Source organism: Mus musculus, chromosome 2, assembly GCF_000001635.26.
Source record: "Mus musculus strain C57BL/6J chromosome 2, GRCm38.p6 C57BL/6J".
Taxonomy (NCBI): Eukaryota; Metazoa; Chordata; class Mammalia; order Rodentia; family Muridae; genus Mus; species Mus musculus.
Window position 1 is genome coordinate 33,138,602 of NC_000068.7, and position 13,084 is coordinate 33,151,685.

The 13,084-nt window shown below is 50.8% G+C and overlaps 1 protein-coding gene across 22 annotated transcripts in view; it reads right to left on the reverse strand.

Moving 5' to 3' along the window:
- Window positions 1-13,084, reverse strand: part of Ralgps1 (Ral GEF with PH domain and SH3 binding motif 1) — a 238,081-nt gene that overhangs the window by 5,183 nt on the left and 219,814 nt on the right. For 14 of the 22 annotated variants that reach the window (XR_003952804.1, XR_003952802.1, XR_374091.3 and 11 more), the window contains 5 exons: window positions 7,969-8,052; window positions 6,797-6,902; window positions 4,699-4,791; window positions 4,443-4,548; window positions 2,394-2,485 (listed from right to left, as the gene is read on the reverse strand). Coding sequence is in view for 15 of the 22 variants with exons in the window: in XM_006498035.3 (XP_006498098.1) it covers window positions 2,394-2,485; window positions 4,443-4,548; window positions 4,699-4,791; window positions 6,797-6,902; window positions 7,969-8,052 (481 nt within the window). In the remaining 7 variants the exon portion in view is untranslated. The remainder of the gene's footprint in view (window positions 1-2,393; window positions 2,486-4,442; window positions 4,549-4,698; window positions 4,792-6,796; window positions 6,903-7,968; window positions 8,053-13,084) is intronic. The other 8 variants (XM_030251025.1, XM_006498033.3, XM_006498037.3 and 5 more) reach the window with 2 other exon arrangements.

The following is a 13,084-nucleotide window of genomic DNA, read 5'->3' on the forward strand; positions in this document are numbered from 1 at the left end:
GATTGTAAATGAGGGCTGGGCCATAGCTCAGTGGTAGCAGCTGAGTCCTGGGTTTCCTCCTCAGGAGTGCAGTAAAATGAGACAGGGAAGTAACACACATCAGGAGAAGAGGGAAGTTGGGGGAGGAAGAGAATGACTTAAGGGGAAGGGGAAAGTCTCAAGACCTGTCAGGGTTTCTAAAGTAAGTATATGGTGTTTCTCTACTGCTGTTTTTGGATGTTGTTGTCTTTAGTTGTTTGTAGTCCAGGCTGGCCCCGTGATCTTCCTGCCTCAGCCTCCTGAGTGTTGCCACAGCTAGCTCTACTGCTGTTGTTTCTTACACATACATTATAAATAAGCTTAAATAGATTCAGTGTCAGAAAAAAAACAATTTTAAGAAGTGCAAATAGAAACAGTCTTCATCACAGATTCCATGTGGAAGGGCACACTTCTGCAACACCCTTTTCCGTGCCATTCCTGAGCTGTCTCTCGGGTGCACAGTGACTGATTTAAGTAAGCCTCTACCCCATACATGGGGTTGAGGTTGTCCCCATGTTTTATACATCACAGTATAAAAGCAAATTGATGAAAAGTAAATTAGAAATAAAAAAGAAAAGGGCATAAAAAGAAAATCCTTCTTCCCCTAGGTCTGAAAACTGGAGACAACCACATGGCAGGACTTTGCCTTGGCGTGCCGTATTGGCCAGTGCATGAAATCCCACTTAGGAGTCTTCTGGACAGCATGCCAGTCTGCTGCATGAGTTTGCTGCACTTTCTGGCTGCTGTTATTCCTGAGTATGAACTCACTCAGGCCTCCCCTTGCTGCTCCTGGATGAGATCGTCCTGTTCCTCCAGCCAGGTGCCTACCTCAAGCCTATCAGGAGGACCTAGAACCACGTGGACTCCCGCACACAGGCCCTGGGGCTGCCTATGTATGGCTGGTGAGCTCCAGTTTGCTGTGAAAGCTCAGGGACGGTGAGGGAGCCAAGAGCTGAGGAGATGGAATGGGAGATCCAGATCTTCCTCTTAATGCATCTCGCTGCAGCAGCGACCCTGTTCAAGCTTCAGCCTTGTTCCCCTTGTTGCCCTGACATGGCAGTGGGCCCAAATCACAGAGATGGCCAGTGACGCTGATGTAATGTGTAGACGTAAGTAAGCTGGGCCAGGAGTGTACCTCTGTGGCAGACCAACTACCTAGCATGTCTGAGGCCCAGGGCTCAACCTCAGCACCACTGAAAAAGACTTCGTGCATCTATCTGCTCGTCTATCTCACAGGTAAATAAGCACTCTAAAATTATAGGATTATAGTTTCTTGTATATCACTGTAGAGATTTTACATGACTATGCTCACATACATATAGTAAATATTCACAAACATTTAAAAGCAAATGCAGTCATCCTTGCCTACCCCAACGCCTTTTAGACCTCCTTAGACCTGCCACCATATTTCTGGTAGCTATCTGGTGTTGCTCAGGAATCTCAGGCAGGCTGGAGGTTTCTGGTGTTCTATCATGGACAGTGCCATGATGAGCATGCTTTCACATTTGGTTGTAAGGACATGGTGAGGACAGGGTGAGCACACCCGCGGGCCCACAGGTCCTGAGGACAGGGTAGTTTACTTTGGGCTTCCTTGTGGCATCAATACTGCCCACGTGACATGCAGGGAGCAAGATGTTCCAACTCAACCCCACCTGTGTTAAGGATGGAGGCTGCCATTCCTTCACAGGTCTGCCCAGTAGGGGCTGTACTCCTGGCTCTCTCTGTCTGGTACAATGACAGGGACTCTCAGTCAGGAGCTATGAGGTCAGAGTTGTGGATCAGGTGGATGGAGTTGGGTCCCAGCTCCACCACTCACTCACAATGGGCCCTTGCACAGGTGTCCTTCACTTCTGAGCCTTAGGCTCCTCAGAGTACAATGGAGACAGTAAGAGAACCCACATCATAGGGACATGGCTGCATGTAAAGTCATGGGTGTCAAGGAGAGGAGTGGGAACAGCAGAGGAAGAGGCTAGACCAGGACCTAGGTTCTGTGCCTTGCCTGGCACATGGTTGCCCCTAAATACTTGAGATATTACTAGGACACTCCCCAGGCAGAGGGACAGACCTATTGGTCAATTTGCATTTTTCCAATGAAATCAGCTCTGGGGAACAGACTAAATAGATGCTAGAGCTGGACACTGGATGATGTCACACTTGCCACCTCACTGTCCCCTAATGGCTATATCTGTTGCATTTTCTCTAGTGGAAAGGTTATTACATTCTAGTTTAGGCCAGGCTTCATTCATGCAAGGGTTGCCTTGACTCATGGGAAAACCTTTGAGTGGGCACCTAGGAACAAACCTGGTGAACTCTGAGGGCAGATGGGAGACCTGCTGTCTACAGGATTCTGCTGACACAGATCTGAGGGATGTTACCTGAGGCCTGCTGCTTTTACATGCATCATCCAAATGCTTGTGCCACAGTATCGCATGGAAACGGGAGCCCGTCTGGAACTTGTAAACATTGCCTGATGGGGAAAGGAACCCTGGTTAAGAAGGACACACGGGAGGGCAGACCTGAGTGCGCTGTGTGAGCATGAGTCTGTAAGAGTTAAGAAAAGCTGTCATAGGCCAGGGTGAGCAACACTGGCAGGCCAGGGATCTTTGGCCTAAGACCCTTAAGAACCAGGTTCCCAGCAGTTCTCAAACCAATGTTTATAAACATATAAAATAAAATACAAAGAAAATCACCGATACCAAGACTCAGTACTAAACTACCTGCACAGTGTAATGTGGTGTGATGTAAGTCTGTCAGTTTGTCTGTCTCTACATCCTAGAGCTGGCAGCAGGTCTAATACCATGCTGGGATTTCAAGAGGAGCACCAATGAGGTGCATCCTGAGATGTCTGCAACCATACTTGCTGAGAAAATGCCTACAATTTCTCCTGGGGACAAAACTCAGAGGATTTCTGAAATTCTTGCCATCTGATGCTTATACTCATAATGGAAGGAAGACAACATTACTTGTCACTGAAGACCAAGATGTAACTTTTCATATCTAGTTTAGAGACCCCTTTAACTCTGTCAGTGGCATTGCCCTCTGACCTCATGTCATATTCCTTCTGATTGGAGACAATGCTTTCCTCTAGGCCAGCAGTTCTCAACCTGTGGGTTGTGAATCAGATTTTTATAGTACGATTCATAACAGTAGCACAATTAGTTATGAAGTAGCAACAAAATAATTTTATGGCTGGAGGTCATAGGGTCATGACATGCAAAGCTGTACTAAGGGTCACAACGTTAGGAAGGCTGAGAAGCACTGCTCTAGGCTCAAAGAGGAGTGGCCTGTGGTCCCCATGGCCACAAGGGCCCATGGAGCTTGCACAGGCATGGCTTTCCTCCTAAGGAAAACCTCACTGGTGGGTTGGAGAGATGGCTCAGTGGTTAAGAGCACTGACTGCTCTCCTGAAGGTCCTGAGTTAAATCCTAGCAACCAGATGGTGGCTCACAACCATCTGTAATGAGATCTGATGCCCTCTTCTGGTGTGTCTGAAGACACATACAGTGTACTTACATATACCACTGGGGAAGGGACTCTAGTGGCATGAGTAAGGACACCTGTGTGTGGAGCAGATGCATACTTAGTCACCCTAATACAGAGCAGAGGGCCTGGCAGTCTACTGCCTCTCTGCCTGCAGGGCTCCTTGAGGTGGTTGGGCGCCCTTATTTCTCAGCTGCAACCATGGGAACATGACACTATTATAGTCCCCTGGACTGTACCCCCATCATCCTTCCCAGGGAACTTGCTAGAAATGCATAGTCTTGGTCTCTAGCCAGATCTACAGACGCCAAAGGCAAACTTTATTCAGCATGATCTCAGACGACTTGTGTGTGCTTGAACTCTGTACTTGAACGTTCCTATTACTGTATGAATGTGTGTAAGCTTCTAACCATGCAGCTGCTGCTGTTTGATTTTTGTTTTGTAACTTGGGATACCAAGGAAGCTGGATGTGGACTGCTGGGCATGTCAGTGAAACAAGGTTCCTGGGCGGGATAGAGCCAGGCCCTTTCCCTCCTTTCCGCAGGGACTGAGAGGGAAGTGAGGAAGATCAGCTTGGAGCTTTTAGAGTTACACAGGTTCTGAGTTGCCGCTGGACCTAGACACTGTATAGTCTTAGAGTAAAGCTATGTCAAGTCCCTGGAAACCAGGACCCAAGACCCTTCTGCTCCCAAGGTTTCGCCTCATTTAACATTGGTTTCTATTTACTCTAAGACCCTTGGGCTACAGACCGAAGAAGGACAGACCCATCAAGTCAAAGGCAAGGCCTCTCTCACTGCTCAACAGAAGCACCAACCCGAGTCTAAGCAGCAAGAAGACTGGGTGCCATGCAAACCTAGGGTAAAGGGAAACTAGTGATCTCAGAGCTTCAGGGTGCACATCTGGTCAGAGAGGGAACAGTGGCTCCAGCCCAGGCTGCCACCCACCTTTGTCAGGGTTATTCAGCTGGAAGATATCTGGGTGCTCGGGGTCATCTGGCAGCTGCACCATCCAGCCTACGATGGAGACCTTCTTGCCAGGTGTAGATTTATACTAGAAAAGAGCAACAGTCATCTGGGAGGCCTGGGCCCACACCCTGCCCTCAGCAAGGCAGACTAACATGGCCCACCCTAGCTCTTGCAGCCATAGGGGTCACTCCCACTAGGGGAAGTCCAGCACAGGCAGCCTTTTCAGAGGACTTACATGTTTTCTGTCTGTACCCCGCAAAGACTTGGCTCCATAGTAAAGGAGGGTGGCTCCTGAGAGTACAACCCAGTACCTGGTCCACGAGGACAGCTGCAGAAGAAGGACAGGCAGAGTGATGATATTGGGGAGGGGAGTGGCCTCAGACAGCCAGATGGTGGCCATGGCCATCCATTCATGCAAGCCTAGGCCTCCTTCTCTGGCCCTCTGCCATCCCTGGCAGTGCCAGCTCTACCCAGGCCCAGAAGATCTCTTTCCTCTCCCACTCCTTCCTTTCTTCCCCTTGTGGAAGGTACTTCAGGGTATAAATCCTGTGTGGGGGAGCTGGGCCCAATGGTGTATCAGGAAAATAGACATGCCAAGCTGCCACCTAGAAATGGAATGCTCATTGTGGGCTGCTCTGACAGGCTGAGGGCGGGAGTTTGAGGCCTTCGGTGGTGCTTGCAGGTCTGCAATGTCAGTGTAAGCACCTAAATCTGGAAGGAAAGGACCACACCTCCCAGGAGAAGGCTAGTCAGCATCATGATAGAGTCCTCTTCCTCATGGGGACAGCTGTGTCACAACTAAGGAAAACTGTCTTCCAGCCTTTCTCTGACACCACAGGATGCACAGAACAGAGACACACATGCTAAACTGAAAAAGGTTCACAGAACACTTATCTTTACTGTTTGTGAAGAATGTAGACATTTTCCATTCTCTTCCATTTTATTAAAAATGCTAGTCCCGCCAGGCGGTGGTGGCACACGCCTTTAATCCCAGCACTCGGGAGGCAGAGGCAGGTGGATTTCTGAGTTCGAGGCCAGCCTGGTCTACAGAGTGAGTTCCAGGACAGCCAGGGCTATACAGAGGAACCCTGTCTCAAAAAACCAAAAAAAAAAAAAAAAAAAAAAAAAAAAAAAAAAAAGCAGCTAGTTCTTGGCTATTGAGATGGCTTGGTGGGCAAAGGTCCTACCCCATTGACCTAAGTGTTATTTATCCCTGGGACTCAAGTGTAAACCAACTCTTGCAGTTTGTCCTGTGATCCACTCAGTACGTGTGATGAGTATGGTATGGAGAGGGAGTAAGTCCTTCCCACGGGTCTGCCATGGGGCCCCATGCTGTAGGGAGCTTTTTAACACTCCGACCTTATGAGACTGAGAATAGCCAGAGCTGGGGTGGAAGCTCTCTACCTTATCCGTCATCCAACCCTCTTACTGGCAACTAGAGACAAGGACTCTAAGAAGACCTGCAGAGGGCAGGTGACAGGGCCCTGACATCTTCACACAGCTGGTATCTCTAGACAACTCTGCAGACAGGAGCCAACCAGAGCAGAGCAGGAAGGCAGAGCAGATGCAGCAAGGAGAGGCAGCTTGAGGATGAGACTGCCACCCAAGGAGCTGAAGCTGACATGCGGGGTCACGGTGGTTGTGACACGAAGGCTGGTGGCAGGCATGACGATCCTCCTGATGCCTCGTCTCCATGCTTTTCCCACTGGTACTCGCATGCTGATAGGGAGTGAGGGAGTCTACATGGGAGCGCCACACAGTGAGCCATGCTGCCTACTGGGGCTGAGTGTCCAGGCCTTGTCTACCCTCTAGACTACCGCCATGGCTCTAACTTGCCCATGCACCCACAGGCTGGTTCTCTGCCACAAACGGCCCCAGGAGGAAATGTAGTTTCATCCTAAGTCACAGATAAAGAAACTGAGGCCTTCCCCCCCCATCAATGGTTACAGCCAGGCATAGGAGCCCGGTTGGCAAGTGTGGTGGGACTATCAGGAGGTATGGCCTTGTTGGAGGAAGTATGTCAGTGTGGACACCAGCTTTGGGGTCTCATATGCTCAAGCTAGACTTAGTGGGGCAGTCTCCCGCTGCCTGTGCATAGGATGCAGAACTCTCAGCTCCTTCTCCAGTACCATGTCTGCTGGCATGCCATCACCTCTCCCACTGCCACAGTAATGGACTAAACTTCTGAAACTGTAAGCTGGCCCCAATGAAATGTTTTCCTTTGTAAGAGTGGTCATGGTGTTTCTTCATAGCAATAGAAACCCAAAATAAGACGGCAGGCCTCGAGACCACCTGAGCCCACACTGCCTCTGATGAATGCATGTGTGACTTACTGCAGGCTTCCGGCCTTCCTTGAGCAGGGTTTTCCGTCTCAGAGGCCCCTCCATAGTGGGCACAGTGGCTGAGCTTCCCACAGTACAGGTGCAAGGGCTCGTGGGGCTAAAGGGAGACTCTCAGTTAGATACAGCCCCAGAGCAGCTGAAACCTGGTACCTTCCCACTCACTGCGCCTCCCAGGTGAACCAATGATGTTCCCATAGTCAGAGGACTCTTGGGGTTGGGCCAAAGCTACCAAAGAAAGAGTAGGGTAAGCTTCCTCAGAAAGCTCTCACCAAGTTTCTCCACCTAGCCTGCTCGCCGTGCTCATGCCTATGGTTTATGCCTTGCAGGTCCTCCTCATGTTAGCAGGAGGGTGCAAAGTCATAGGGTACAGGGGGAGGGGGGCAGGAGCCCTACACTACCAGCCTGCTCCTCTTTCCTCCTCGCTTTTCTTTCACCCACTCCATTGACATCAGGCATTGTCCTGGTGACAATGTCTAAGTCTTGTCCCATGCTTTAGAGTTTTGTGCTCTTGCTTATTGGATGTCCACCTGGCTTAACCAAGCTGGTCACCAAGCCAGTAGTGAGCTCAGATCCTGGTAAAGACTCTTCCCTTATTCATGATCTGCAACTTAGTTCCATGGATGTTCCTAGGTCCTAACCACATCTGGCTGTCATCCCACCTCTCCGCCAAAGCCATTGTATCTTCTTTTAGATGAGAGCCCAATGCTGTCTCTGGCCCCTGCTTCTATTCCTGTCTCCCCCATATCCTCACCAACCACACAGTTATTTCTCCACAAAACCTCCCTGGGTCCCACTGCCTTTAAGGGGCAGGTAATATCATTGCTCCAGTTGGATGTGCCTCTGAAACCCATCTCTGGTTTCCTATACTCAGTGGATCTTACCCTCACTGAGCCCCCTATTCCTACTGCCTCACAACTCCACATCCGGCTGGCTGGCTGGGAGCTTTGACCCTGGGAATCCCTCTCCAGTCACCTGGCCAATTCCCATCATTCTTCTAGCACTGTTTTCTCTGATGGTCACCTCCTCTCTCCCGGAGGGCCCCATACCTCTCTGGAGCAATTTTTAGCACCAGAGATAGTGTTATGATACATCTGGCACAGAGCCTTTCCCTCAGTATACACCCCAAAACCATCTGTCAAATGAGAAAATGAACAAATGTATACCTGTAGACACAGCTCCGAGTTCTGGGAGAATTCCGAACTGGAACCCGCCAGTTAGGTCCCAGCGTGGCATAAAGACGTCCCCTGCTTCAGAGGAAAGGGAGTTAATTTTAGTCAGTCTGGAAAACCCAGCTGATCCTTAAGGAGGCAAGAGCATCCCAGACAGTGTAGGTCAGCCCAGCCCCTCCCCGCTTCCTCCTTGGGTTCCTTGCTCCCACCACAGCACATTTGGGATCTATCTGGAGCCACCTGGCCAGGGAAGACTCTTCCCTCCAAGTATCCATCTAGGAGAGCACGAGGGTCTCACTGACAATTTTATCAACATTTTGACTGTTCACCCTTCTCCTGGATCCTCCAAAGAGAATCTGAGGTGCGCTGTTGAACAGAAATGCCATGCTGTCCACAGGCTCCAAGACAAACGCACGCACAGCATAGAATGGTAAGCAATCTTGCACATCTGGCCAGGTCACATGCAGTGACATTCTCCAGGATGCTTCTGGATCCCGTTGCTACACTTCACCTCTGCACTGGCTCCTTGCTGGCTCCAGTGTCCTTGAAACTGCCTCTGGAACTTGATGGCCTCCAAGGGCTCTGACTCCAGGGCCTCCCTGTGGGCTTGGCTTGGCTTCTCTCCCCTGCTCCTCAGTCAGGGGAGTGTGACACTTCAGCTCCACTTCTTTGGGGTGTGGCAGGCACTGCCTAGCCCTGTCCTTTCCTATGAGGCATACTCTAGCTTCTGTGCTTGATGGCCAGCGGATGACAGAACTGTCGGTATAGAACCAGATAACGTCTCTCCTTGTCCAAATGTGTTCTCTGTTGTCCCCAGCTAGCCTGGGCTGCTGTTTATTGCCAGTGACTCTAGTGTATGTGGCCTGAGGACTGCCTCTCATTGAAGCCATGAATATCATGCAGACTAGGTGTCTATCCTCCAACTTAGGAGACATTCTGATTGCCATCTTGGGTCTAATATTCAGAAGCCCAAGTTCAGGACTGGTCATCTGTGTTGGTAGCTCCAGGATCACCCTCTTCTGTCCATCAGCCTTTCCTTTTTAAGTGCTGGTTAACCCAAGTCCTTGAGAGAGCAGGTCTCTGGGTGGTCACAGGCTCACCCTTGCTCTGTCCCCTTCTCCTCCATCCACAGCAGGCTGGGTACATGCCGATTCACTCTTCCTTGAGACCCATGCACCTGCTGTAATTGCCAGTGGGTGGAATGCATAGGTATCACTACTCCCTGTCCCTGACACATGTCAGCCCTGGCTGACCAGCCGCTCTCCTTGGTGGCTCTCCTTCCCAGCCATTGACAGGGATTTCAGAGCCAGCTCTGACCACAGAGTTTTCTCAAGTGCTGTCCTCTGTAGCTCTCTGTGCATAAGAGATACCCCTTCCTCTGCTAATCAGGACTCCCACTTGGGAGTGGTAGCTTCCCCTCTACCATCCTCTTGCTCTGAGGTGGTAGAACTTAAGACTGTCTGAAGTTGCCAAGGTGGCGAGCAGGAGGCACTGCCTGTTCTGTGAGGTCACCTGGGGCTGCATCCTTGACAAATGTTGCTAGAATGGACAGAGAGCAACCTGAAATCCATGACTTCCGAGCAGTCTAGGCTGGTAGGCAGTCGGCACACAGGCCCTTTCCAGGGGAGTCCAGTGTGAGAGACACAGAGCTATCTCACTCACTTGAGGTCACACAGACAGACCAGAGAGGCTAAGGCAGTGGTGTGCGTATGTTGGACTCATTGTGCTAGTCCAACAGCATTGTATTATCCTTGCTGTGCTTGTTCAAGCACAGCTCTTATCCTTCCCAAAGGGAGAAACTGAGGTTCAGCAAGCAATGAGGAGCTACTTGTCCAAGGTATAAGCCTCCTACACGAAGATTTGAATAAAGGTCTGCCTGACTACAGTTCAAACTCCTCATTACACCATCAGACATGATCATTTTACAGCTCAGAGAGGCAGGGGCTGAAACACTGGGGCCTACTCTGGGCACTGGGTCCATGCCTAAATTCTGTGCCAGACCTGGCTAACATTCCACTCTCCTACGTGCTGCTACTTTGAGTGTCACAGCTCCCACAGTTGTGTCTGTGTCCATGTCCATGAGGCTAAACAGCCAGGAAATTCTTAAGTGTGAGGATCTTCTCGGGTCGGGTGGGGCACTTCTCAGTTCTGTGCTCTGCATGGGGCTGCCCAGCACTTCAGCATCTCTGCCTTGTCAGATATTTACAACGTGCCATCCGCATGCTTTCGAGAACACACCCACCCCACAGAAGGGGTGATGCTCTCATGTGTACTTGAGATGAAGACACCGAGGCCAGAGGAGATGCTGGCCTGCTGTTGAGATGGAGGTGCAAGTGTCTAGTGAAGGCCTGCTTCCAACATGGAGTGAAAGGCTTCACTGTCCCACAGGGCGGGTGAACATCATAGCCTGTCCCTGCAACCATGTGGCAATCCCAGGTGTGAAAGGGCAGCATAATGGTGGCCTTTCCCCATCCCTTAGAAGAGAGTCAGGGCAGTATCTACCCTTTTCTCCCCATGAGCTGGGGGAGGCTTGTGCCAACCTGGAGCAGCCAGATCTTCCACCCCAGGAACTGGGCAGCCCGGGCCCTCCCTAAACTGCCCTAAAATACCACAAAATGCAGAACAAATGTACAACAGGATTTAATGAGCCCCCAAAATCACAGGGCCCCAACTCCACAGCCGTAGGAATCTTTCCTAGGATCATTCTGAGAACATGTAGCTGAGCACACATTCTCAGACTCCCTCCATGGATTTGAGGTATACCACACCAGAGGCTCATGGGATGTCTGTTCTAGGGAAGATGTAGGCAAGCAACCAAACAGAACAGCTTCCCACAGGGTTCCTAAGACAATGACAGTGACGATGATGGCGATTAGATGAGATGATGGCTGCTGCCAGGCTAGAGGAGGTGGAGAGGATGGTGGGAGTGAGGAGGAGAGGGGGAAGGCAATGTGCTCAGTCAGCAGTATTCACTGCCTCACTGAACCACAGAGCACTACTAGGTAGGCACTGCTCTAGCCCTGCCTCGTAGATAACTCTGAGGCTTACAGGAGGGGAGTCACTTTGCCCAAGGCCACAACACTGGAAGAGGAGCCCAGGTGGAAGCAGCCTGTACCACTGGCCTCATGAGCACCTGGGCTGAACAAGGCATTGATGGGTTCTTAGGTTTGCACCAGGTTGTGGGTGTCTCCAAGTTGAAATTCATAAGGCAGCCTGCTCATATAGGAGGTGGAGGAATAGGAGACATCTAGGTGACAATTATATCTAGGCCCTTGGAATCTTTGCCCTAGCAAAAAGCCATCTTCCCACACCACTCTCCTGTCTCAAATTCCTCAAACCGCACTGGGAGTGATGCGTGGAAAGGCCCACATGGTTCTGTGCACTAGCAGTGCTGACTTCCCAGGCAGGCCCCACAGAAGCCACCAGTCGCACTGAGTCACTTACAGGTGAGTCTCTCTCATTCGTGGGCAGGAAATGCCAACCTGACTCCCAAGGAGCCCCATCTGAAGGACTTGACTCTCCTTGTGCACATGGCCTTCTTGGGTAATGTCCTGGAGTCACTAAATAGTGCCTAGAAACCACACTGGTAAAATGCTGCATATTTCCCTGAGTGGCCGAGGGTAAAAGAAGCCAGATTTCTCTCCTGGCCATCAGGACTTAGGTCAGGCTGGAAATCGGCCTCAGTGGCTGCGTAAAACCACCGCAGGTGTCTAGGCACTGTGAGGCATCTAATACCCTCTGTGTGCTGCGAGGTTCAGAAATGTGGGATGCAGTAGAAACAGTAAACACCCCAGAGATGCAGCAGGAAAGACAGGCAGGCAGAAGGATGGCCTATCCAGTTCCAGACACTGGCTCTGAAGGAGTTAGAACGTGAAGCTATGGGCTCCCCATGAAGCAGCTGCTGACTGACAGGACACAGTCTTGATTACCATGGCTGAGGTGAAGCTCTAAGCCCAGACCCCTCTGCCCAGTCTTCTCCAGAGGAGTCTGCCAGGGGCCTCACTCACCTCTAAGGAAGTAAAGCAAGATATGGTGTCTTCAGAGAACCATATAATTAGTTTAGCAAGTCAACCAACTGGGTCGCCACCCAGTAAGCCTGGGCGAGGAAGCTCAATCCATGCACATGGGCGAGCCCACAGAAGCCAGAAGCCAGGGAGCCCTAATGAGGGCTGAGACCCTTCCTGGGCTCTGAGTTCTGTCACTCACACAGGTGGGCTACAGTGGAGGGAACCGCTTGCTCCAGAGCTGGGCCTAATTCTCTCCAAATAAAGCAAAACTTGGGGTTTGGGAGATTGGACCCATTTCCTGGTGTCCTCTGACCATATAAGGAAGGATGCATGTCTGAGACCATTTTGGGTGGCAGATCTGGCCCTCTGTTGCTACCATGACTCCCCTGTCGGCTGCTCTTGTAAGAATGGTGTGTGATTCCACTAAGACCAACAGGAAACCTCACCCAGGGCAGAGAAGGACTTGCATCAATGACCTTACAAGGACCCTCCCCAGACTAGTGCTACCATAGTAGCAGTGATTGGTGTAAACCGCCTTCATTCCAGTCCATACAGAGTCTATGAATGGCAACCTGAGGCCCTTGTCTCTGGCATCTTCTTGTTGGGCAGAAGCACCCACTATGGCACACTGCTAAGAGTCCACACCCAGTTCTCCTGTAGCAGCTCCATACTTGGGCTGAGTGTTCATCATGTGTCTCTCTAATGCACAGCCAAGGAACTCAGAGGCCTCTGACATTACACTTCCTGGTCTCAAGCTAGCAGAACATAATGTGGAGGGAGAACCCTCTCCTGTAGAAGGCCCCCAGAAACTCTGAGCATTCGCAGGCCACCCTTCCAACCCCAGGTCATGACCTAGAATCTACTTTGTATCCTCACGCCCCAGGACCATCACAAAGGCTCACCAGAGTTCTTTTCATGCCTGTTAACTACCAACTCTCAAGAAGCTGCCTGAACCTGCAGCTGATACAGGGTACTCCACTGGACAACCACTGTGTGTTGGGTGAACTCTTGTGTCCCAACTCCCTGCAGGGATAGAAGACAACCCACTATTGTAGAGAGAGCTGTACCACCCCTTCCTCTCTTCCATTAAAGGGACTCACTCT